At 41.6% G+C, this 27,364-nt stretch overlaps 1 protein-coding gene across 11 annotated transcripts in view; it reads right to left on the reverse strand.

The window, feature by feature from the left end:
* Positions 1-27,364, reverse strand: part of ADAT2 (adenosine deaminase tRNA specific 2) — a 52,730-nt gene that overhangs the window by 4,428 nt on the left and 20,938 nt on the right. For 4 of the 11 annotated variants that reach the window (XR_009690698.1, XR_009690694.1, XR_009690693.1 and 1 more), the window contains 4 exons: positions 26,569-26,675; positions 23,885-23,993; positions 16,424-16,554; positions 10,562-10,684 (listed from right to left, as the gene is read on the reverse strand). Coding sequence is in view for 2 of the 11 variants with exons in the window: in XM_061130354.1 (XP_060986337.1) it covers positions 23,777-23,820; positions 23,921-23,993; positions 26,569-26,675 (224 nt within the window). In the remaining 9 variants the exon portion in view is untranslated. Of the gene's footprint in view, positions 1-21; positions 1,394-3,956; positions 6,865-7,411; positions 7,452-10,550; positions 10,688-16,423; positions 16,555-23,100; positions 23,821-23,884; positions 24,011-26,568; positions 26,676-27,364 lie in introns of those variants that run through there. The other 7 variants (XR_009690692.1, XR_009690691.1, XR_009690696.1 and 4 more) reach the window with 7 other exon arrangements.

Here is a 27,364-nt window from a genome sequence, read left to right on the forward strand (position 1 = left end):
ACCTACAGAAATAGTTCAGTTCAGTTCAGTTCAGTCGCTCAGTCATGTCTGACTCTTTACAACTCCATGGACTGCAGCACACCAGGCTTCCCTGTCCATCACCAACTCCCGGAGCTTGCTCAAACTCATGTCCATTGAGTCAGTGATGCCATCCAACTATCTCATCCTCTGTTGTCCCCTTCTCCTCCTGCCTCCAATCCCTCCCAGCATCAGGGTCTTTTCCAATGAGCCAGTTCTTCGCATCAGGTGGCCAAAGGATTGGAGTTTCAGCTTCAGCATCAGTCCTTCCAATGAACACCCAGGACTGATCTCCCTCAGGATGGACTGGTTGGATCTCCTTGCAGTCCAAGGGACTCTCAAGAGTCTTCTCCAACACCACAGTTCAAAAGCATCAATTCTTTGGCACTCAGCTTTCTTTATGATCCAACACTCACATCCATTCATGACCACTGGAAAAACCATAGCTTTGACTAGACAGGACTTTGTTGGCAAAGTAATGTCTCTGCTTTTTAATATGCTAAGTTGGTCATAGTTTTTCTTCCAAGGAGCAAGTGTCTTTTAATTTCATGGCTGCAGTCACCACCTGCAGTGATTTTGGAGCCAAAAAAAATAAAGTCTCTCATTGTTTCCCCATCTATTTGCCATGAAGTGATGAGACCAGAGGCCATGATCTTTGTTTTTCGCGTGTTGAGTTTTAAACCACATTTTTCACTCTCCTCTTTCACTTTCAAGAGGCTCTTTAGTTCTTCTTCTCTTCCTGCCATAAGGGTGGTGTCATCTGCATATCTGAGGTTATTGATATTTCTCCCGGCAATCTTGATTCCAGCTTGTGCTTCATCCAGCCCAGCATTTCTCATGATATACTCTGCATATAAGTTAAATAAGTAGGGTGACAATACACAGCCTTGATGTACTCCTTTCCCAATTTGGAACCAGTCTGTTTTTCCATGTCCAGTTGCTTCTTGACCTGCGTACATATTTCTCAGGAGGCAGATAAGGTGGTCTGGTATTCCCACCTCTTAAAGAATTTTCCACAGTTCGTTGTGATCCACACAGTCAAAGGCTTTGGTGTAGTCAATAAAGCAGAACTAGATGTTTTTCTGGAACTCTCTTGCTTTTTTGATAATCCAACAGATGTTGGCAATTTGATCTCAGCAGTGGTCACAGGCTTGGAAAAGATCAGTCTGCATTCCAATCCCAAAGAAAGGCAATGCCAAAGAATGTTGAAACAGAAATAACTGTCCAGTGACTTTTTAAAGGGTTAAGGGTATGAAAAACAAAGAAAGATGAAGAACTATTCTAGATTCAAGGGACTGGGATGAAGCGAGCAATGCAACTAGAGTACAAAATCCATAGACACTCACTCCCAGGGTCGTGTGAGTGCAGGGTTGGCCTTGAAGGAAACCAATGAAATGTGACAACTAAATACAACATGTCATCCCGGTTTAGATCCTAGACAGTTGTGGGAAAGCTGGTGAAATTTGAATAAGGTCTGTAGATTATATAACAGAATGGTATCAATGTTAATTTCCTGATTTTGATCATTGTACTGTATTAGGCAAGATTAACTTTTGAGGAATCTGGATATGCAGGAATTTTTATACCATGTGTACAACTTTTTATAAGTCTAAAATTAACTTAAAAGGAAAAGTTTGAAGTTTTTTAATTAAAAATATATTAAAGCCAAACAAGTAAGGGCACAGGTTTCTGGTCAAGAACCAAGCATAATGTCACGCAGGGGGACATTTGTTAAGTAAAGAAACTATGATGCATAGTGAAAGGGTAGGCTTCAGAACCATCCAGATGTGTGCTCAAGTCTGGCCTTGTTAGTTACTGTGTGATGCTAGCCTAGTTACCTGATCTTCCTAAGCTTCAGTTTCCACATTAGGCATTTATCTTAATGAGTCATCATAATAATACCAACTTCATATGATGATCTGTGTTGTTGTTGTTGTTCAGTCACTAAGTCATGTCAGACTCTTTGTGATGCTATGGACTGCAGTACGCTAGACTTCCCTGTCTCTCACCATCTCCCGAAGTTTGCCCAAGTTCATGTCGATTGCATTGGTAATGACATCCAGCCATCTCATCCTCTAATGCCCTCTTCTCCTTCTGCCCTCAATCTTTCCCAGCATCAGGGACTTTTCCAAAGAATCAGTTGTTCGCATCAGATTACCAAAATATTGGAGCTTCAGCTTCAGCATCAGTCCTTCCAATGAGTATTCGGGTTGATTTCCCTTAAGATTGACTGGTTTGATCTCCTTGCTGTCCAAAGGACTTTCAGGAGTCTTCTCCAGCACCACAGTTCAAAGGGATCAATTGTTTGGCATCAAAGGTGCCAAAGATGGACCTTCTTTATGGTCCATCTCTCACAACTGTACGTGACCACTGGGAAGACCATAGCCTTGACTATATGGACCTTTGTCAGCAGAGGAATGTCTCTGTTTTTCAACACACTAGGTTTGTCATAGCTTTCCTGCTAGGAAACAATCTCTTCTGATTTCATAGCTGCAATTATCTGTATACCAATCTACATTATGATTATTGATATTCAATAGACTGTATTTGTAAACAATTTTAGTACAAACTCAATCAATAGGAGTCCCAGTAGTTGCGACTATGGTTGTTAGGATTAGCCATATATTTTTAGTTATTTATTTACTTGGCTGCATCAGGTCTTCGCTGTGCCATGCAAGATCTTTCATTGTAGGGGGGGCAGGCTCAGCAGGCCCTCGGCATGTGGGACTTTAGTTTCCCAATGAGGGGTTGAACCTGTGTCCCCTGATTCTCAACCACTGGACCACCAGAGAAGTCCCAGGGTTAGCCATATTAATGAGTAGGTTATTCCTTGTGAAGAATTACACTGAGTATACTAAAAGGGCTCCTTTAAGACCAAGTAGATACATTTTGTGGGGGCTTCCCAGGTGGCACTAGTGGTAAAGAATCCATCTGCCAATGGAGGAGACACGGGTTCAATTCTTGGGTTGGGAAGATTCCTTGGAGGAGGGCATGGCAACCCACTCCAGTATTCTTGTCTGGAGAATCCCATGGAAAAAGGAGCCTGATGGGCTCCAGTCCTTAGGGTCACAAAGAGTAGGGCGGCAAAGAGTTGGACACAATGAAGTGACTTAGCACACACAGATACATTTTTTAACTGACAAAATAGATAAATAAAAAGTGTTTTTTTTTTTTTTTTTTTATCAAAACATGATTCTTAGGCCTCTTTTGGAGCAAATAGCTTTTGGTTTACTTTTAATTTTGTAAAACTAGATGTATGACACAAAGCAATTATTGGCACATTTCCTTAAGCAGACGGGGAAAAGGCCACCACAGGGTGACTTGGGCATGGGGAGAACCTAGCTCACTAATAAGTCCTAAATGTTGGCTCTTTCAAAGAGGTGAAGAGAAGCCAGACCCCCGGTTTGTCTTTTCTAAGCAGATTCTGAACTACTTAAATGTGATGACATAGATCAAATATTTGAGGTTCAAGATTGCTTGTAGGTTCATGCTGTCTCCTTTAATCCATTTTTTTGAGATAACTCCAGCATAAATAGTGGGCAAGCACAGAAGAAGGTTGAAAATGGCTAAACAGATTCTATTTGGTGCTGTTTCAGTGCTAAGTCAAACATGAAAATGTCTGGTGTTGCTAGTGATACATTTATTTTATGAAAAGGATAGAAGACCAAGAGACTTCTGTGGCAACTATTCCCTATATAAACAAGGGAAACCACCACAAACAAAATATGTCAATCTGCTATCTTCCAAATATTTCCAACAACCCTTTAAGGTTAAGAACAAAGGTAACATTCCTGAATGAAGTTTCTTATCTTTAAAATCAACCCCAAAGTTTTGGAAACCCTGACTTTTGAATATTAACCCCAAAGAATTTCCAGCCAGTCATTTGGAAACGCAACTCAAATTCATGCTAACCTTAACTAAGGCTTGTGTGTGTGTGTGTGTGTGTGTTCAGTCATGTCTGACTTTGCCACCCCATGGACTGTAGCCCACCAGGCTCCCCTGTCCATGGAATATTCCATTTCCTACTCCAGTGGATCTTCCTAACCCAGGGATCAAACCTGGGTCTCCTGCTTTGGCAGGTGGAGACACTTCAAAAACCCTAACTGAGGCTTAACTGTCTGTAATCTTTCCCTGACTTCTTGTTGATTCCTGAGAACTCTGACCATATTGGATATTCCAAAGCATCTTTGTCTTTGACTCCTCATCCAACACTGCTCCCTTCACTCAGCAGTGACCTCTACCTTACGGTGCTAAGATCTGGTCTGTTTAGAGCAAGTGTCATCTAAATCGTTGTGCTGTTACTTCCATTCTTATCCAGCCCTTTCCTATCCTCCAGCCTCTGCTCAGTAAATTTCCTTCTCCAGGACTCGCCCCTTGATTTGGATTCTCAATCTCATACCCAAAAGCTCTTTCCAACGTATCATTTATTTTTCTGATTTTCCGTCAAAAATCCATAGTCTTTGGGACTTCCCTGGCAATCCATTGGTTAAGACATCACCTTCCAATGGAGGGGTCGGGGGTTTGATCCCTGGTTGGGGAGTTAAGATCCCATCTACCGCGGGGGCCAAAAAAAATCAAAACATAAAACAGAAGCAATATTATAACAAATTCAATAAAGACTTCAAAAATGGACCTCAAGAGAACTTAAAAGAAAAAAAAGTCTTCCCTTATGCTTTCCCAGAAGGGCTACACTTATGTTTCCCTGCAGAAATCATTGATTTATACTTTACACCTGGCATCTATCCTCACTTTTCTACTGAGACAAAGCCAAGAACTTTTTAGTAACTTGTGTCTTCTCTGTCCTTGCCATGTCTGACTTTGGTGAACACACAGGCTCAGTCCTAACTCTAAACCTTTGCCCTATGGCAGCCCCACCTGAAACCTTCCCTCCTCTTCATTTCTGTCATTCCTACCTATCCTTAAAAGTCCCACTTGAACCCCTCTTCATCTGCGAAGTCTCGCCAGAATCCCCCTTCTCTGAACTCTTGCAATACTGCCATCAGGATCCACTCCATTTCGGAGGTGCCCCCAAATGATGGTTTGGGGGACTACCCAGTGCATACTTCATGCAGTCTTGCCCAGCAGCTCTTTCTTGGCCAGGGAGTGAGCGTCTTTCCCTAATCATGCCAACTGGATTCTCTCTCCCAGGAATAGGAATCCTGAATGGAGTGACCAAAGGAGAAAGTGGATAGAAGTAAACCATCCTGACTGCAGCATCCTGCTGAACCTGTGTCCTAACCCCACCCCTTAGATCCTGGGAGGTACAGGATGTGGTCTTCCTGAGTGTGGTTCTTACACAATTTCTTCATTTCTGTGAGCCATGCTCTTTTTTTCTCTTCACTTGACCAGAGTAAATGTTGCTCCCTACATCCAAACACACTTAACTAGGATTCTCCCACTGCCTTTCTAAAAAAATATTTATTTATTTGGCTGTGATGGGTCTTAGTTGCGGCACTTGTGATCTTCGCTGCATCACGCAAGAGTTTTCACTGCAGCACATGGACTCTAGTTGTGGCAGGCGGGCTCCAGAACGTGAGCTGTAGTTGCTCTGCAGCATGTGAGATCTCAGTTCCCCAACCAGGAATGGAATCCCCGTCCCCTGTACCGCAAGGCAGATTCTTAACCACTGGACCACCAGAAGTCCCTCCCATTGTTTTTCATTACTGTTTAATTTGAGGAAAGAGTAACTAATTAAATCTTGTGTACCAATGAGATAGGAAGTTTTCTGAGGGCAGAAACTCCACCTTACAACTCTATATGTCTTACATAAGTTTTTAATAATTCAACTGCATGATACTACTCATATGTGAAAAATCCCTATCTATGCACAAAGAAATAAGAATAACTATCTGAAATCATCTTTATGATTCTTTGTTGCAGTTTAGGATCATTCGTTAATTCCATAAACACAGCCCAAGTGCCAGTTATCGACCATGAACCACATTAGGCCCTGCAGTTGTGTGCAAGATGAAAAAGACAAAAGACACGGCTTATGCATCTGGAGTTCTTCTTTCCAGTTTAAACTGTGTGTTACCCAATGATAGTACCTCGTATCGATTTGCTACTTTCAGTTCTGAAATGTTTCCAAGCATAACACATCATTTGTTATTTCTATTTTATAAACGGTAAAGCTGCCGATGTGTCATGTGACCAAGATCAAGACCAGAGCTACCAGGAGAACACAGGTCTCTGGATTTACAATATGTTCCTTCTTTCTCTCTCTTCCACAGTGAGAAACATTTCCTTCAGGACACAATTAAAGACTGGTATTATGTTTTCTTTAATTCCCACATTACATCCAACTCATGGGTTATTCTTCTGTTACACAAGATAAAGGCAGTTCTTGATGTTTTGCTAGAGGAAAACAACAGAAGTACTAGCTGACTCTGGGACATCTGACTAACAAATATTTGTGGAGTGTAAGCTCATTGCGATGCATTGGGCTATCCTGTGATTACACCACTCAGGACATACACAGTCCTGCCTTCACTAAGTCTATGGTCTTGTGGGAGAGCAGGGGAGTGTCATATATATTGTAAGTTCTAGAAGGAGGAGATACAGCCCATACACAAGTTCCTCAAGTTTTTATGTTCACAAAGAATTTGAATTGAACTTCTCAGTCTCCCCTAATCATCTGTATATTGATTGCAACCCATCAGCTTTGCTTATTCCCCTCACTCCAGAACCAGTATCCCATCATCTTTAGAGTATCACCTCTCTTCAAAACTTCCCTTTTCTTTCTAGTCTCTCCTCCTAATTCTTTATTTCCATGGTGATCCTCAAAATCTTTCTGATCCACAGGGCACTCACAAAGACCCTGACAGATCCTCAGTGGTCTTCAGAGCTCTGTTAAAAAAAAAAAATTTCTTTTCTGAGAAGCCGAAAGTTGTCTCTGTTATATTGTCAGTGGTCCAGGATAGGACCAGAAGACCAAGAGCCAAAGTGCATGCCATGAAATTTCTCTTTCAGGAATGCATTGTTAGCAAGCAGTGCACCTGAATGTGCCCTTCTGCTGGTTTGCTTTTAGGGTCAACAGAAGTAGATAAAAATTTTCAACTTTCTTCAAAACATTTGCTGTAAAATTGACTTAATAAAAAGAATAACAACAGTAGCCGCAAGTTACAAAGCAAAACTAGGCTAGGAGATGTCTGTTAAAAGGGCAGTTGATGGAAAAACTAAATTTTCTATCAGTTAACAGTCCACATTCATCAAGTGTTAAAACATACAACTTTCTGGACCATCTTAAAGATATTACGATCAAATTACTTTGAAAAATAAATTTGTATAGGGTATAATTTCCATGTATAATTACTGCCAATATAGGCAGAATGAGGCATTTGTAGGATGATTTGACAGAGGTAGGAGTGAGAATATTAAGAAATTTTATACTCACTGTGTTTCTCAACTGTGGCTGGTGAGAGAGATCTGAAAGACTACAAAATGTAAAATGAGGTCAGGCAGTGATTTAAAAGTCTGCATATTTCTTTGATCATAATACCCAGTACTTTTTCATTGAATCTGCTAACATTTATTACTCCTCACAGCATTCTCATGATATATTATCAACAGCTGCATTTTGTCTTCATTGATTAAGATGTGTAATAATGGAGTTAAAAGATCTGTAAAGGAGTTGGAGGCAGGGATAGATTCTAAATCTTGCATTTATAGTATAATACATCATTAAGTATAGTATAATACATCATTTTGAACTGTGGTGTTGGAGAAGACTCTTGAGAGTCTCTTGGACTGTAAGGAGATCAAACCAGTCCATCCTAAAGGAAATCAGTCCTGGGTGTTCATTGGAGGACTGATGTTGAAGCTGAAACTCCAATACTTTGGCCACCTGATGAGAAGAACTGACTAATTGGAAAAGACCCTGATGCTGGGAAAGATTGAAGGCAGGAGGAGAAGGGTACAACAGATGAAATGATTAGATGGCATCACCAACTTGATGGACATGAGTTTGAGCAAGCTCCGGGAGTTAGTGATGGAGAGGGAAGCCTGTGCAGTCCGTGGGGTCACAGAGCTGGACACGACTGAGCGACTGAACTGAACTGACATCATTAAGAGCTCCAGCTTTGTGAAAAGACAAACCTAGGTTTAAATTCAAGCTCTGTCACTTAATATGTCTATGTGACCCTAAGCAAGACACTTACTATCTGTCAGGTTCTCCATTTGTAAAAAGAGAATATGTAATAGACTGCAAAAATGGGCCCAGTTGTTCAGCATTTCCTGTGTCTGTACACTTTGCCATGCTGTTTTCCAATGCTCTTTAAAGGGATGGAGGGCATTATTCCACATCCTTACGCTATGTGACTTGTTTTGACCAATGAGATATTAACAGACATGCTGCAAGAAGATTGAAAGGGACTTATGCAATTAGGCTTTTTCAGAGCTGGCACTCTGCAGTTAACAACAGAACACACCCAGTCCAAGACTTCTGAAGAAGGGATGCGAATGGAGGAACTGAATTGCCCCCACTTATCCCAGCCAACGTCAGGCTAGATCTGTCTTCACTGAATCAAATCGTACAGGTCATGAGCCAGTCCAGTCAAGGGTGGCAGATCGATTTAACCAGTCACCCTGCCACCCTGCAAGTATAAGCAATAAATAACTATTTACATATGCCACTGAGGTTTTGTGGGGTTTTGTTACATAACATTGCTGTGACAATAGACAACTGACACATAATGGGGGTACCTATCACATACATGTCAATGTGAGAACATACATGTAAATCACTTAGTACAGAACCTAATGATGATTCTAACAATAAAAATAATAATGTGTATTGTTACTTTGGAGAAACAGTTACAGAATATGCAAAGGTATTGGCAGTTCATCTGTGGATCCTGAACACAACCTATTGCGTTGAAAAGTTTTTTTTATAAAATCGTGCAATTTTATTTCCAGTTTTCAAAGAGCGAGGCAATTTTATTTTTTAAGCTTGTAAGTATCCTCCAGGCCAGAATACTGGAGTGGGTAGCCATTTCCTTCTGCAGGGGATCTTCCCAACCCAGGGATTAAACCCAGGTCTCCCACATTGAAGGCGGATTCTTTACCAGCTTTACCAGGGAAGTCCAAGAATACTGGAGTGGGTAGCCTATCCCTTCTTCAGGGGACCTTCCTGACTCAGGAATGGAACCGGGGTTTCCTGCATTGCAGGCGGATTCTTTACCAGCTGAGCTACCAGGGAAGCCCCCCTGAACACAACCTGTCTCATTGAAAAATTTTTTTACAAAATCATGCAATTTTACTTCCAGTTTTTACTTCCAGTCGTTTCTTCCAAAGAACCAGGCAGTTTTATTTTTTAAGCTTGTAAGTATCCTGAAATCTGTTCTTATAAGTAAAACAGTTCTTTTCTTTCTACAAGATTTACTTTGTTAAATTTTTAAAAAACATAAAACAAAACAAACAAAAAAAAACCCCACACACAGAGTAGGGAAAGACATTCATATTCACAACCTACTGACAGAAGCCAAAGTCTAGGCTCATGAATAAACTCGAGTTATGAGATTTTTGTTCCAGCAGAGGGCTGGGCAAGGATGAACAATCCTCATCCTTTTGGTTCTTTTCCTATTCGGGTAATCTTCTTGAAATAGTTCAATGTGATGGTGAGGAAATGGAGCTCTCGAGTTTAAATTCTGGTTCTGCCCCTTGCTAGCCCTGTGATCTTGAGCACATTAAATTCACTCACTCCTTAAGTGGGAAAAAGAATAGTAACCTTCAAGGTTGCTGCAAGAATCACAAAATAGCTGCAAAGCCTCTCACAGCCGTGCCCGGCACATGATAAAGACAATAAATATCAGCAATCACTGGTTATTCTAACAGATGAGTCTGTGTTCTGTCAGCTCCATTTCTAACTAGGCTGGATTGCAGAGAACACTACTATCTGAGTCAGGTGAGCCTAATAGGCCTGGATATAAAATAGTAGTATTGAACTCTGTGTAAACAGGGGCTTCTCAGGTGGTGCTCGTGGCAAAGAATATGCCTGCCAATGCAGGAGATGCAAGCAACTTGGGTTCAATCTCCCTGGGTCAGGAAAATCCCCTGGAGTAGGAAACAGCACCCCACTCTAGTATTCTTGCCTGAAGAATTCTGGGGACAGAGGGCGGGCTACAGTCCTTGGGTCACAAACAGTCTAACACAACTGAGCACACCTCCAGAACTTGTATCTTCTTCTCTTCCATGAGTGTGGCTGAAGCCACTGATGCTTCTCAGCGGGTCCCATTCCATCTCACCTAGCTTCCTTCAGAGTTTTGAGAAAGAGTCCAAAGTGACTTCTAACTTTGCCCTATAACTATGTCCATTAGCACAAAGACAAATCAAATGCCCTTCGCCTAACCAACCAGTAACATGAATAGACAAGTGACTCACCTTCTTTTAGACATCAACATTCTTCCTTTTTTTTTTTTTTTGCTATTTCTCTTACTAATCCAGTGAAATTAACCGTGGGAGCCACAGTCTACTCTGAGAGTTACTGACCTCCACAGGAAAGGAGAGATCAGGACGGAAACCGAAAAAAGGCTTACCTTCTCCTTCATGGAGCTACTTCCTCCACGTCGGCTCCTAAATTCTCTTCTTCTGTATCCTCCAGGAGTCAAAGAGTAGGCCACGTTATTTCTTCGGGGATTTTATGAATGCCTCTCCATTGTGGCCCCAAAAGCTGCTGAAACAATCAGGGCATTAACTGCATTAGCCCCAATGCCACAGTTAGCCTCAATTCTCTCTCCTCTTGGGTCCTGCTCAGCTATGCTATCTAAGCAAGCAGGGTGGACAATAAGCACCAGATGAAAATACGGCCCAAACAATATGCCAGCACTGTAAAATTCCCGAAATTGACTGCCACCTTGTAAAAGTTAACAATACAAACTTTCTCCTATTATCAGTTCAATCTGTTGCTGCTACAGAGAAATCTCAGTCCAAAATTCTGCCCAACCCTATTTCCTTTTACTGACTCAGTTCCAGGCAGCAGAGATGGTATTCAGGCCTTTGGGTGGAATCTGCGATCCTTTGTTACCAGCTGCCCCCTGGGCCATCTGCCAGGGTAATTGGAGGAGAGCCTTAACACCTTCAAAGTTTGATCATTTCAACCCTAAGGCTCTCATTTTCTTCTTTTCTGAAGTATCTAAGAGTCAACAAAACACACCCGAACATCACAGTACCACAGTACCAGCCTTAATTTCATGAATTTCGAAAGCACAGACAAATTCCCAGTATTAATCTAAACATCAATTTCCAACTGAGGGCAGTTCCCAAGCAAAAGACTGCATTTCCCAGAGCCCAACACGTTACATTCCAGACACTTAGTTCTAATGCCAGCTACAGACAATTGTAAAAATTTTGTGTTACCCAAGTCTGTAAGAAAACAAACAGACAAACAAAAAGACAGAGAGAAAGGCCTCTTCCTTCAGATTTCAGGATGCCAGTGCAGTTGTACCAACTGTTAGAATTCAGGCCTTGGGAAGCCAAGTTCATAGGAGGAGAGAAATTCTATATCAAGACACAAATTGTGACACTCTGTGCTCCCTGCCAGGCTTTGCCTGCACAACTGAGCTTATATACACAATTAAAATGGTAACTTAAAAAGAAAAAGATGAAAGATTTTCTATAGCCCCCATGGCTTACTCTGCCAAGAGTAATCAGCAGTGAAAAGATAAAGCCATCAGTATTTGAATTTAAATGTTAAAATAATAATAAAGCCTATGGTCTCCTTAAGGTTAGTTTATAATAAAAATAACTTCTTGATCCTGGAAAACTTATCTGGTTTCTTTCTTCCTTTCATTCTCCACTTAATGACTGAAGTTATTATTTCCATGGTGGTCTCCAAACCACACTTGGTTTCTATGTAGATTGGCATGTCACCTCCAACAATTTCACCAGCTGCCTTTTCCTCTCAAGAGAATACGATTAAAATATTAATCCAACTTCTGGACTAATCTTGCAAAAAAAAAAAAAAATTGTATAAATCAATCTCTGCACAGCATTTTCCTCACTCTGAAATGTGCAACATGTCCTCATTTTATTTGTGATGCCTGCACAGGAAAGTAAGGTTCTAGCAAAACAGATTTAAAATGTTTACCTCTCTGCCCCTCTCTCCCGCTGCTTCTTCCTGACTTCTCAGAACAGGGAATGGGAAATGGCAAGCCCCAGCTCAAAATGTAGGTTTCTAAATGAGAAGAAAGGATCTGGAAGAAATCACCAGGGCTCTAGGTGATGCTCTCTGGGCTGCCTGGCAGTGACCAGTGGCCTCTGGCAAAGCACAAAAAAGATGGAGGGTGCGCTCAGCCTGCCGACAGGGCGCTCTCGGCTGTGCTAATTCACCCGTTTTTTCCTGCTGGCTGGAAACCATCCAGAACTGCAAATCCATCAGTCAGTCAGCACTGACCGAAACCGCCTCTGGGCCTAGCATCGGGCTAAATCCTTGCTTTTGAGGAGCTTACAATCTAATTACTGTAATTAGAGGTCAATTGACTATTAAACTACGTGACACTAAATCGGAGTTTGAACAAAACGGTGATTGTGGGCTGGAGTCGTTGGAAAAGCGTTCACGGAGCCTGCAAGACTTTGAAGGGAAGAGTACAGTCATGCTTGAGGATTATGAAGTTGATAAAATGTGCTGAGGGTTGGGGAAAAAAAAAAAACCCTCTGTGTGGAGTCTCAGGCTCAACTGAGGAGGAAATCCCACCGCGAAGGTGGCAGGCCTGCAAGGTTCCCTGGGCCATTCTGGCCACAGAGCTCATCACCAAGAAAATGGAATTCCTCTCAGGTCAGGAAGAAGTTCCATCTTTCCTGAAATGGTTTAGCCGTTGAATCAGAATGGTGGACATTGCCAATATAAAAATCAAGCTGACATCCTTAACTTACTGAGGCCTCCAATATAGAAATGTCATTGAAAGAAATGGCTTTCTAGCAATGTCAGCTGAGACTAGATTGAAAGTTGAAAGGACTTCCCTGGGAAGTCAGCCTTACTGAAGGAGTGTGTGTGCACTCTGCCACTCAGGCCTGTCCAACTCTTTGCGCCCCTATGGACTGTAGCCTGCCAGGCTCCTCTGTCCATGGGATTTTCTTGGCAAGGATACTAGAGTAGGCTGCCATTTCCTCCTCCAAGGGGCTCTTCTTGATCCAGGGATCAAACCTCATCTCCTGCATCTCCTTCATCAGCAGGTGAATTCTTTACCTTTGAGCCATCTGGAAAGCTCCAGCTGATGGAGGGATATGCCTTTTGCCAAAGGGCACTAACAGCTGAGAAAGATGATTGATAGTACATTTTAGGACTAGGATTAGAATGATCGAGCAGTAGAATTCTGTTCCATTAATTTTAAAAAGTCATACTGTAGGTTTCAGCCTAAGTAATTAATAAAAATAGCAAGACTTTGTTTCTTCCGTTCCCTTAATTATTAACTTTGCATTCATCTGCATATTTTAATTGAACTACATGCATTACATGAAAAAGGTGCCTCTGGAGAAGCAATCTGCTTCCTTCAGTTCTTCCCATGATTAACGACAGATAAAGTGGGCAGAGGTGAAAGCATTTTTCAACATGGCAATTTTGATTTTCCAAAAGAAAGACTGTCAAGGCCCATTGTCTCAGATGGCTGATTGAAATCAACTAGCGTAATGGGTTAATTCTGAAATCTCATCTCTAATTATTATATAAAACTGATATGCACCTCTATCTCCTTTGTTGGGGGGGGGTTCAAATTTTATTTGAGGCAGACTTCATGGAAAAGGAGGGACACTGGCTGTATTCTGAAAGGCAAGTAGGATCTGGGACAGCAGGGAAGCGGGTGAAGGGCAGCATATGCAATATTAGAGGATGGAAGAAACAAGTATCATATGCAGGTCAGGTTTTCCATAAGGTGGTCAGGGCCTTGCAGAAACCGATGTTTCTGAAGAGTTCATCTCTGCTTCAGCCTGGGAGATGATTGCAAACTGGGCTGCAGCGGGAATGAGAGCTGGGCTTTCTGTGATCTTTCTGGAAGGTCAAAGGAGGGGTGATGTTCACTCAGTTCTGTGCCATAAGGAACCCAGGTCTCTTTGCCCCATTCAAAGAGAGTTATAATGAGGTGGATGAGCCTAGAGCCTGTTACACAGAGTGAAGTGAAGTAAGTTAGAAAAACAAATATGTATTAATGCATGTATGTGGAGTCCAGAAAAATGGTACTGATTAACCTATTTGCAAGGCAGCAATAGAGACAGACTCATGGACACAGTAGGGGAAGGAGCGAGTGGGACACTGAGAGAAAAGCACTGAAACATATACATCACCATACATAAAGCAGACAGTCAGTGGGAATTTGCTGTGTGATGCAGGCAGCTCAAACTGGTGCTCTGGTACAGCCTAGAGGGTGGGAGGTGAGAGGGAGGAGGTTCAAGAGGGAGGGGACATATGTATCCCTATGGCTGATTCATGTTGATGTATGGCAGAAACCAACACACCATTGTAAAGCAATTATCCTCCAATTAAAAATAAATAATTTTTTAAAAAAATGATGGGGAGATTACCAAGAAAAATAATAAAGACTGTAACGTGGGCTGGTATCCACCACTCACTCCCACAATTTCCAATTTTTAAGGACCATCTCAGAAGTTTCTAGGCATGGGGGTAGGTTGCAGGCTCAGACAGGCTGCTTCTCAGCCACCATCAGATGGAAACTGAATTTGTCGTGCTGACCCCAAGCCCAGGACTCCTCCAGACCGGCAACTCCAGAGCACTTTGCACAAACACACATGATGAATGGTGTGTGAACACACCCCCGTGGGCATTCCCAGGCTCGTGTACAATTCCCTGAATGCTGGCTTTAACCCCACCCCTTCTCCAAAACAAGAAAGCACAGCAGAATATTAGATGACAGACAGTGTCATCAAGAAAGGCTTGCATCCATTCTAAGGTATGCTTTGAACAAAAATAATTCAGAGATGTCAGCACACTATGAAGGAAAAGAAAAATGGATTGAAACGTTTCACAGAGTTGCGACACCACCTTGAGAGCCGCAGCCTTTGACACGAGGCTGCCTGGGACACCCGACACTTGTCACACAAGTAGACGGCAACTGATCGGTCTTGAGGGCTGCCCCACCTGGCCGCCCGCCACCGTTCTGCGCTTTCTCCATAGCGAATGGATCGACACCTGTGATTATATGGAGTGATGACCAAGAGCACGCACTACTGTATACGAAACAGGGAAACAACGAGGACATCCTGTACAGTAAAGGGAACTATATTCAATACCTGGTAATAACCTATAATGATAAAGAATCTGGAAAGAATAGATATATAGATACATCTGAATCGCTTTGCTATACACCTGAAACTAACACAACCTTGTAAATTTACTACTCTTCAATTTTTTTAAATGGTTAAAAAATGTAAGATAAAATCAGGGAAAGTAAACATGAAAACAGAAGCCTTTTTTAAAAAAGAAAAGAAAAAGCATGCACTCTGGAGACAGCCTGCAGGAACTCAAATCCTAGCTTCACATCTTCCCATTCTTCATGAGGGCTGTTCACAAATATTACCATTCTCCTCCTCCTGAGATAGATGGATTACATTTACTGCCACCCTGAAGCTGGGTGTGTCTGTGTGACTTTAACTCCTATGTGAGAAGAGATGAGACTCTTCTGGGCAAAAGCCAGTAAGCCCTCCTCACTCAAGAGTGGCCCACGGTCCAGCAGCAGAGGATCACCCGGAAGCTTGCTAGGAGTGCAGATTCACCGTGAGCCATTAACGAGCTCCCCAGGCTGTGCGCATGCACAGTCGAGGGGGAAGCCCTGCTTCACTGCTTGCCAGCCTCTCATCTCCCTGCCACCATGACTGACCATGTCCTAGATGGTGGCCCAAGGCCTTGGCCTGACCTGAAGTAAAGCAGGAGAGAGTTAAATATTTGCTTTAAGCCACTGAAATGTGAGGGCTGTTCCCGTGGCATAAACTAGCCTATTCTGACCAATACAAATACTCAGAGCTCTGTGTCTGAACCTCCCCATGCCTTGGTTTCCTGGGTGTAAATGCAGATGATCACCGTACCAATGCTTAGGGTTGATGTGAGGTTTACTGAGGTAACATGTGAAAAGAGCCTGACACATACTTGAGGTAAACGTCAGCAGCTGTTTCCGACACATTGAATCCCCACAGTTCAGATCTTGCCTCATGATGTGAGAGTCCAGTGGCTTTACCTCAGGGACAGGAGGGTCAGAATCTCCCCCAACCACACGTACTCAGGAAGGAGCACGGAATCACTCGCATCAGAGACAGAATGAAAAACAACTCCTTCTCACAAGTAGGGGCCTTTGTAACTTGGTCCAAACAGCCCTTGCCTGGGTTGTCACACCACCATCTCTTCCTTACTCTGATACTGCACATGCTGCCCTTCGCCCTCTCCCCTGCGTTCTCAAACCCTACTTGCCTTTCAGGGTACAGTCAGTGTCCCTCCTTCTCCATGAAGTCTGCCTCAAATACTTCTTCACTGTGCAATTTAGAATTGACATCGTTTCTGTCTATTGGGAGTCTCAGGGGGCGCAGTGTTAAAGGATTTGCCTGCAAAACAGGAGACGCGGGGTCAATCCCTGGTGACCCCGTCAGGAAGATCCGCTAGAGGAGGAAATGGCAACCCACTCCAGTATTCTTGCTGGGAGAATCCCATGGACAGAGGATCCTGGTGGGCTTTAGTCCATGGGGTCACAAAGAGTCTGAGACAAGTGAGCAACTGAGCACATACACACATCTATTATGCATAAGACTTTGTCCTGAACTCAAAGCTAGGTAAAAACAAAACATGCACACACAATACCTAATAAATATTTGTACTTTGTCTTTTCCTCAAACTATATATGAGATTCTAGCAGCAAAGGGCTATCAAGCTTGTTCCCCAAGAAAATTAGGGAAAGCGCAGTGATGGGAATGGTATGGAGATAGCTTTTGTTTAAATCTTGCTTTTTAAAAGGGTCCAAGAGATTTCTGAAATTATAGTCACAGTTCTTAAACGTGACAAATATTTGCTAACATTTTTAATAAGACAATGATGAATAAAATGTATTTTTTATTCTAAACCCAAATAAAACGATAAAGTATCTTTTCTCCTTGACACTCTCTTAAAGTGTATGTAAGGAAACAAAATATTCTAAGCCAAGATAAATATTTTATACTTTAGTGTCTTGGATCTCTCTTTCATATTTATAAACCGACTAAAAGAATGAATCACAGTACTGAAGCAATTCACCACAGCTGTGCAATGAACCATGTGATTCAGTTCCAAAGTCACAGAACTTGAATAAGCACCCTAGAAATCCAATCTCAACATTTTATATTCTCTAGACCAGGGGGGGTAGGATACATTTTTTTAAAGGGCCAGAAACAATATTTTAGACGTGGGAGCCACAGGTCTCCATCACAGCTACTCAACTCTGCCACTATCACACAGAGGCAGCCCAAGACAATAGAGAAACAAATGGGTGTGACTCTGTCCCAACAAAACTGAATTTATGGTCACTGACATTTGAATTTCATATGTTGATGGGTCACTAAAATCTCCTTTTGATTTTATTTCAACCATTTAAAAACTTAAAACCATTTCTGACTTGTGAGTGGTACCCAAACAGACAGCAGGCTGAGTTTTCCGGCTCCTGCTCTAGACTCCCAAGTTCATGCTTCCTCAACCACATCACGAGGTCTCAGTGGTAGTCATGGATACGTGGTATGGAGCCCAAAGATCACTTAAAAATAAGGTGAGAAATAATCCCATGAGCCTGCTTTTATTAACTCGACTTGAAAAAACAAAGATCCTGAAGATGTCAAACTTTCACCGGAACATATGCCAGTCTTACCACAAAAATAACAACGTCACCCACCACCCCTTTCCTCACCACACAATTAACGATTTTCGGAGGAAGAAAATAGTTGGCAGTTTTCTTCATAGATGAGGTCAGTGTAGTCTCATTTCCTTGCCAAAAGGCAGGGAGAGCAATTCCCGATGCCTCGTCTCCCCAGGGCTGTTCAAGACCAGTTGAGGCAGAACAACTGGGAAGGACAAGCTTTGGCTTCAACACGGATTTTTAAACAGGAAACTCACTACTTTAAAAAATGTTTAATTTTTTTTTTTTTTTTCAAAAAGAGCCTTGGCTTTTGCTATTTTTACTGATAGTCATTTTGAAAGTAGCAATGCTTAAAACATTTTAAGTCTAGATATCTCTATGGAAACCCAAGAGAACTCACATTTTATGACCAAACAGCTACCTACCTAGATCCTCTTGGACCATTGTAGGCCATCTGTGAAGCCAGTAACATCTTAGACCTATTTTTCCAAGAGTCTGGTCTTATCAGATATAGAATTAAATTGACAGAACTATTTGTTCTGCTGAGGAAAAGATTAGGAAAGAACTTATTTCTGAGGTTGCCTTTTGATTTTTAAGACATCCCTATTTAAATACTATTAGGAAAAGAATTTTGTGAAGAATTTTACAAATTTTGGCAGACATACTAAAAGAGGAAGAACACAATCAAATAATTTTAACAGTTGCTTTGAAATATATATTATTAATTTTCTTTCCATCAGTGTCAAATACATTTTCTTTTAAAAAATGTAATAGTTCCTCTCCCCAGACTGCATATTCCTTGCAAGGGAGTGTGTTGGGGGGAGGAGTAATTATATAGCAAAGAAATCAGATAACACTTTCACCCAGTGGCTAAAATTAACATCACCAGTGAGGGACAGATGGCCTTTGGGGACCTCCAGATGTGACACTCTGAGAAGAACATCTTATCACCTAGAACGCATAACCTGTATCTAATCATGAGGAAACACCAATATTAAAAAATAAAAAGGAGGTAGGGGGCAGAAGGGCTGTATTATTTTTTTTTAATGTCACGAGAGATGAAGGCTGTGGGAAGGTTCTAGAATAAAAGAAGCTAAAGATACTTGACAATCAAATGCAACATCTGACCTTAGAATGGATCTGATATTGCAGGGGAGTGGGGAAGAGTCTCTAAAGAATGTTAAGGTGTCAACTGCCAAATCTGGAATACAAATAGTATATTAGATAAAAATATTATATCAATGTTAAACTTACAGAAGTCAATAACTATACCATGATTATATAAGAACTATATGAGTGTATATATAAAAGAAGTTTTTATATAGCTTCCCAGGTGGCACCAGTGGTAAAGAATCCACCTGCCAATGCAGGAGACGTGAGAGAGGTGGGTTCAGTCCCTGGATGGGGAAGATCCCCTGGAGGAGGAGATGGCAACCCACTCCAGTATTCTTGCCTGGAAAATTTCATGGACACAGGAGCCTGACAGACTACAGTCCATGGGGTCACAGAGAGTCAGACATGACCGAGCAAAGCAAATAAGCGCTAAGCAATAGAGGAGTCTATCAATATGATATATGTAACTTTCTACTAAATGGTTCAGAAAAAATATATATACATATATTGTTTTATATATATATGTTTTATATATTATATATATATATTTATAAAGAGAAAAATAGAAATCAAATGATAAAGCTAAAAGTACAAAATGTTAATAGGTTTAAAGAATAAGGGACATATAGCTACTTTTACAACTTTCCTCTAAGTTTGAAATTATTTCCAAATAGCATTTAAAGAAAAATTAACGGTTCTAGCCTACATTCGAGTTTTTGGCTATCTGTTTTCTCTCCATGATGTTCCAAATACAACACAGAAAGGGATGCTTGTGCCAAGTCACAAGAAAGCACAAAGATATTTTAACATGATCTTTTATCAGTGATTGAAGCCTGCCAAAGCATTACACACCACCCAGTGTCCAGAGTCCAGTGTACGGAGCAGTAACCATTGGATACTCTAGCAACTCAGATGCAAACATTTCCCACTAATTTCTCTAAACAAGGCTGTGATTCTAAAACCTTTCTGCATCCCACAACTTGCAGAATTATCTCATACACAAAGCAAACCTCTCAGCTGGCCTCTTAGACATGCTCCATCAGTATCAATCAGTTAGATTCAATCTTTTGAAATGGAATAATACTTTAAGCCATGTCTATGTAGCTAGAGAATGTGTGGCGACTGAGGAAGCAGGACCACCTTATCACACATCCTCACGATCACCGCTTAACTGCTGTCAAAATCCCACAACCTTCATGTCTGTGAGCCCACAGTGGTGCTGGGGGAGCTGGAGGTGCCCACGTCCAATCTTCAGTAGGTTATTAAAACTGATTGTTGGTCAAAGCAATGCCTAAGACCAAATATTTAGAAGAGACTACTCTATAACTCAGCTGGTAGAGAAAGAATCAAAAAGATAATAACCAAAATTAAAATTTCCAGCGATGCTTAGGAACTTGGAATACGTATACATTCTTCAAAACAGCAAAGAACATACGTATATTGATAAGTCTTTTGTATCCTTCCCTATTTATAGTTTTATTATTTTCTTGATCCTTTTAGTAGTGACTATCTCTGGGTTAAAATATCCAGATACTATTTTCGGCTTTGGCTTTGTATCCCAGATACTCTCACTATTCATTTTCCCCCAAATTTCAGTCAGTAATTTTATCTAATAATGTTTACCAATAACTTAGAGGTTTCAAGCTTCCCTGGTGGCTCCGTCGGTAAAGAGTCTGCCTGCAACGCTGGAGATCCAGGTTCACTCTCTGGGTAGGGAAGATGCCCTGGAGAAGGAAATGGCAACCCATGCCACTATCCTTGCCTGGAGAATTCCACGGACAGAGGAGCCTGGTAGGCTACAGTCCATGGGGTCACAAAGAGTCAGCCACGACTGAGGGACTAACACCATGAACTTACTTGACATAAGATGTGTGGCTGAACTTACGGGGTGCTACTCCCCAGAAAAACAGCTCTCAGGTTTTTTGTCTGCAAATAATCCCCAAGAAAATGACATGAAGACAATAAGTACAATGAAATCCACTTGCAGAAAAGCCTAAGAAGCAGAAATGAATCATGACCAATGGCAAAAATGTATAAACTAGTCAAAGCACTAAAATTTAATGAGAAGATCATTTTTAAAGTAGCTGAAATTGAATGGAAGGTACACGCAAAATTATTACAGATTTTAAAAGTCATGCATATTCTTCTCCATAAAACTTCTCAAATGCAGTTAAAAACACACACGTACAAAACCATGCCATTACAAACCCTCTGTAGCATGTAACTGTGATTAGCTGCTACTCTCGGCAATATAAAAATCCTTTCACCACAATTACATTCCAGCCTGTAATGTAATTCAAAACAAACAAGTCAGAGGCATCACTCAAATGGCAGAACCAACAAATACAGATGCTTTGCATCAAAGAAATGAATCCACTGAAGAAATGCAACCAAGGAGGAGCTGCCCTCCAAGGCTTGGAGCCGGGTTTCTGATGGAACAGCGAGGCCCCCTTCTGGGCAGACACAGAGCATCCCCAAGAGGCTCTGCAAAGCTGAGGTTCATAGTGGCAACCCCTGCTACAGTCAGGAAGGTGAGTATCCGAACTTCCTGTTGTGGATACCCTTTCTAGGGCTGTGCTCACACTTTGACATTTCAGATTTTTTTTTTTTTTTCTTTTGGCCATGCTGCATGGCATGTGGGATCTTAGTTTCCCAACCAGGGATGGACCCTTGCTACCTGCAGTGGAAACTCAGAATCTTAACCACTGGATTGCCAGGGAAGTCACTTTTACATTCTAGATTTTAAATTCTAAATCTGGATTTTCATAGAGAAATAGCTGTGCTTGATTTCAGATATAATGAATCATTCTATTTAATTCTGCAACCATTCCTCCTACTGAGTGGCATGCCCACCCCCTTTGCCTTGTTCTTTTACTTTTTGCCATAATTCTTATCACCCTCATGCCTCTTGAGAAACCTGTATGCAGGTCAGGAAGCAACAGTTAGAACTGGACATGGAACAACAGACTAGTTCCAAATAGGAAAAGGAGTACATCAAGGCTGTATATTGTCACCCTGCTTATTTAACTTATATGCAGAGTACATCATAAGAAACGCTGGGCTGGAAGAAGCACAAGCTGGAATCAAAATTGCCGGGAGAAATATCAATAACCTCAGATATGCAGATGACATCACCCTTATGGCAGAAAGTGAAGAGGAACTAAAAAGCCTCTTGATGAAAGTGAAGGAGGAGAGTGAAAAAGTTGGCTCAAAGCTCAACATTCAGAAAACTAAGATCATGGCATCTGGTCCCATCACTTCATGGCAAATAGATGGGGAAACAGTGGAAACAGTGTCAGACTTTATTTTGGGGGGCTCCAAAATCACTGCAGATGGTGATTGCAGCCATGAAATTAAAAGACGTTTACTCCTTGGAAGGAAAGTTATGACCAACCTAGATAGCATATTAAAAAGCAGAGACATTACTTTGCCAACAAAGGTCCGTCTGGTCAAGGCTATGGTTTTTCCAGTGGTCATGTATGGATGTGAGAGTTGGACTGTGAAGAAAGCTGAGTGCCGAAAAAGTGATGCTTTTGAACTGTGGTGTTGGAGAAGACTCTTGAGAGTCCCTTGGACTGCAAGGAGATCCAACCAGTCCATCCTAAAGGAGATCAGTCCTGGGTGTTCACTGGAAGGAAGGACTGATGCTAAAGCTGAAACTCCAGTACTTTGGCCACCTCATGAGAAGAGTTGACTCATTGGAAAAGACCCTGATGCTGGGAGGGATTGGGGGCAGGAGGAGAAGGGGACAACAGAGGATGAGATGGCTGGATGGCATCACTGACTTGATGGACATGAGTTTGAGTAAACTCAGGGAGTTGGTGCTGGACAGGGAGGCCTGGCGTGCTGCAATTCATGGGGTCGCAAAGAGTCAGACAAGACTGAGCGACTGAACTGAACTGAACATACTGTATAATCTATTATGATCATTGTCTGTCTCCTCCTGTTAGACTAGGAGCCCCTTGAGGGCAGGATACTTCATTTTGCTAATGGCAACCCACTCCAGTATTCTTGCCTGGAGAATTCCATGGACAGAGAAGCCTGTAGGGCTACAGTCCATGGGGTTGCAAAGTCGAACACGACCAAGTAACTTTCACTTCAGTGAACAAACAGAGCCTGGCACAGTAGAGTTGCTCAATAACAAAGAAAGAGTCATCCACTTAGGCATTTCTTTTATTTTTAAGACTATTCATCCTCAAAGAAGGCATGAATAAGGTTTTATGATAGCAGTATGCTGTTAAATGACGAACATGTGTTTTAAAAGTATGCATTTTCTCTAAATGCTTTATAAAAGCAAAAATCTCTTCTAAGGACCACAAAATCATGGTCCAATATGTATATGATTCATATATTAATACAACTTCCAAGGAAGTCTCCCTCCCACACACACACACAACCTGGGAGAACATGGAGGCTGCCAAGAACAAAGGGCCCAAGTCTGAAAGGCCTGGAGCAAGTGTGTGTAGGGTGATGCTCTCCAGGCAGACATAGCAAGTAACTGAGTCTGGATACACATCCTCTGAAAGTCAGTGCATTCCTGGACCAGGCATAATGATTTTGGCATGAAGAACAGGCACTGCTTACTAATTTCTAAAACCTCAATCTTTAACTTTTCCCCTTCTTAAAAATGGTCTTTCAGCTTGTAGAAAATCTGGGAGTTGTTTGCAACTGTCAGACTTTTAAAAAGTGCTCATTTGTTCCCTTAACAGAGCAAATGATGAGAAAACATTTTCCTGTGAATTATGGACAATATATAAACATATGCTTCAACGATGTCAACAGCTTTCTGTCCAAGAATGTCGTCCCAGGGGCATGAGTCTTTCATTAGAACAAGTTCAGGATTTGTGACATTCCTTTTTTCGAACCTTTGATTTTGGTGCTGTGAAAAGAATAGAAAAGAAAGAGAAAATGAAGAGGTAGGCCCACGCAGACTTGCTTCATACCGATTAAGTACGTGCACACAGCAGGGGAAAACTGACCATTTGGATTTTCTTGTTTGTAGAAGGTTTTTAACATCTCCACCGCCTCCTCAGCCCGATATCCAGGGGTGCACTGATGAAATAAGAAAGCTAAGAATGAACAAAGGCCAAGGAAAATGTGTGCTGTATTCCATAAAAACGACAACACATACATCATTATGTAAACATAGTTCAGATAATGTTAATGCACCTCCTGGATATTAGGAAAATCAGTAAGGAAGTATATTTCAAAAAAAAAGACCTCAATTAAACATCACTCTAACCAACTCATTATTATTTTTCAATCAACTAACTGTGTGATCCCAGTACACCTACTAGTTATGGGATCTTGGGTAAGATACTTCAACTTTCTATGCCTCAGTTCCCTCATATGTAAAATATAGGTAAATATAGCAATTAACCCAAAAGGATTTTGTGAAAATTAAATGAGATTAGATAGTCAAAGGTATGGTTTTTCCAGTAGTCATGTACAGATGTGAGAGTTGGACCATAAAGAAGGCTGGGCACTGAAGAACTGATCTTATGGAACTGTGGTGCTGGAGAAGACTCTTGAGAGTCCCTTGGACAGCAAGGAGATCAAACCAGTCAACCCTAAAGGAAACCAACCCTGAATAAATTCATTGGAAGAACAGATGCTGAAGCTGAAGCTCCAATATTTTCGCTACCTGATGACTCACTGGAAAAGACCCTGATGCTGGGAAAGACCGAAGGCAGGAGAAAGGGGCAACAGAGGATGAGATGCTTGGATGGCATCACTGATTCAGTGGACATGAGTTTGAACAAGCTCTGGGAGATAGTGAAGGACAGGGAAGTCTGACAACAACAAAATGAGATTAGATAACATAACCCCTGTTAATTAAAACACCGGGCATATTGTGAGGGCTCACTGGGCACTATTTTTATCTGCTGTTCTTTACCAGGGGGCCCATTTAGTGTTTGATTCTATAGGGTTAGCGTTGGCAGTCCACAGCTAGAAATGGTCAGCTAAGAATGGTTTTCATATTTTAAAGGGTTTAAAACAAAAATGTGACAAAGATATTAGTGGCTCACAAAAGCTAAAATATTTCCTCTCAGGCTTTTTACAGAAAAAACTAGTCGAACCTTACTACAGAGGATTTTTTTTAAGTGTTCAGTTTCTTCTACCTTTGATTCTTTCAGAGAAAAGATCAACATGTGAAAGAATAAGAAATTGGGATAACAGTAGGAGGATGAAACTTAATGTTAGAGAATATTTAGAGAGACTGAGCAGATCATCTCAGGAAAAGAGCAGGAATAAGCTTAGGTTGTAAGACAACCAGCTGATAGTGGTGGGGTGATTATTAAGGGAGTACAAGGAAAGAAAGCAATAAAATGAAGTCAAAATATACAGGCCTTTGAAGGAGTCTGGACTTGATGCAGACCCTTCAAAGGTGCACAACGTGATGCAGTCACTGGTAATGTCACTGGCAACATCACTGGCACATTGGACAGAAATGTTCCACCCATGTCTGATATCTAACGGCTCATCTTTGTTCAGCGCAGAAGTTTTGAGGAATTCTTCAAATCTTTCTCATAAACGAAGTACAGAGTCAGCAATTCACTTGCAAAGAGTTATGTAAGCAAAATCTGAGTTACTGATAGAAGCGACTGGAAGAAGGCAAATCACTTTGCAGATTGTTTTAATGATCAAGCTAACTGTACTGCTTACTCTCCATCCTATGACGATTTCTTTTCTGATGTGATGTTAAAAGTCATCTGTTCTCAAAAGTGCAGGGCTTGTTGAGAAAGCCAATGTTCAGCTGGGAAAACTCAAAATAGAATGTTTTCCAAAACTTGTTCTCATTGGGATTCAACCAAATTTAGCCCTTCATAGGTACTTAATATTCTCCCAAGAATATCTAAGGTCTTTGTTAACTACCCACCATGTCCAGCATTTGTTAAGTCCTTTTCTTTTTAAAGCATAATACTTTTAAGATTAACCTTATATCTTAGATAGAAAAAAAATCAAACCAATTTATGAGAACTGGTATTTGTCTAGAGACCAAACTCATTTCAACTTCCTTCTGCTCATAGCCTTAAACATGAAAACTCTGGGAGAAGCGTCAAAGTTAAAGAGAAAGTAGAATTTCTAAGTGGATTCTTGGGCCTGGGGGAAATTTCAACATCAAAAAGGCAGGGGGAAAAAAAATGAAATCAGGTATTGATTGTTAGACGCCAAAATTAGTACAGGGCAATCAAGCAAAACAACTGACTTTGTGAAAAATATTGTGCATTCACTGTAAATGGCTGCTATAGTCAGCAGCACAGCCGAAGCATCATGCAAATTTGGTACAGCATGGAGCCAGGCACACCTGTGGAGGGGAGAGGCCCATAGTGGTAGGGTCCTTACACACAGCTAATGATGCTGGTGAAGACTGTCAGAGGAGAGCTTGGAAGGCTGGAACTCTCCTTCTGGAGGGATTCTGTTCATTAACACAGCTGAGTACCCACCTGGAAATGATTACCTGCATCTTACACTGAGGCATCCATGACCTTGACCAGAGGCTCCCAGCACCCACCTGGTTTAGTCATGGGTCCTTGGTATAATGACAACACACTAATTACCCGCAAGCCCGTAGGTGAGATACGAGTAATTAGAAAGAAAGAGAAAGTATAACAGTTCATGTTACCTGAAATGGTTTCCCAGTACTCGGTAGATCAGCAGAGGCAATATCCAGAACAGAGCCACAACCACCAAATCTTTCATTCTGGCAGCCATAGACAACCAGCGGGATTCCTGAGAAAGAATTAAGGTTCTACAGAGAACAGGCAGTTCAAGTGCATATTGTGGCGAAACCAGGGTGGGTTATAACAGCTATCCTAGAGAGGAAACCCACGCTACCCTTAAAAATAATTAAACTTGGGCTTAGTCTTAAAAATTCAGTTTTGCAATCAAGTAGCGTGGCCGAGCAGTCTAATGTGCTGGATTTAGGCTCCAGTCTCTTCAGAGTCATGGGTTCAAATTTCACCAATGCCAGACCAGAGGTTTTCCTCTAGGTCTAAGCACCCTTTAATTCAGGAATTTCCTTCTAGAATATAACTTAGTTTTAGGCTTCCCCGATAGCTCAGTTGGTAAAGAATCTGCCTGCAATGCAGGAGACCCTGCTTCGATTCCTGGGTCGGGAAGATCTGCTGGAGAATGGATAGGCTATCCACTCCAGTATTCTGGACTTCCCTTGTGGCTCATCTGGTAAAGAATCCACCTGCAATGTGGGAGACCTGGGTTCAATCCCTGGGTTGGGAAGATCCCCTGGAGAAGGGAAAGACTACCCACTCCAGAATTCTGGCCTGGAGAATTCCATGGACTGGATAGTCCATGGGGTCACAGAGTTGGACACAACTGAGCAACTTTCACTTCACTTTGCAATCTAGTTACACAAAAGAAAGAGGTTTAAAGGATTTAAAAATTAACATCTCACAACTGCA

This window comes from Dama dama, chromosome 26 (genome assembly GCF_033118175.1).
Source record: "Dama dama isolate Ldn47 chromosome 26, ASM3311817v1, whole genome shotgun sequence".
Classification (NCBI taxonomy): domain Eukaryota; kingdom Metazoa; phylum Chordata; class Mammalia; order Artiodactyla; family Cervidae; genus Dama; species Dama dama.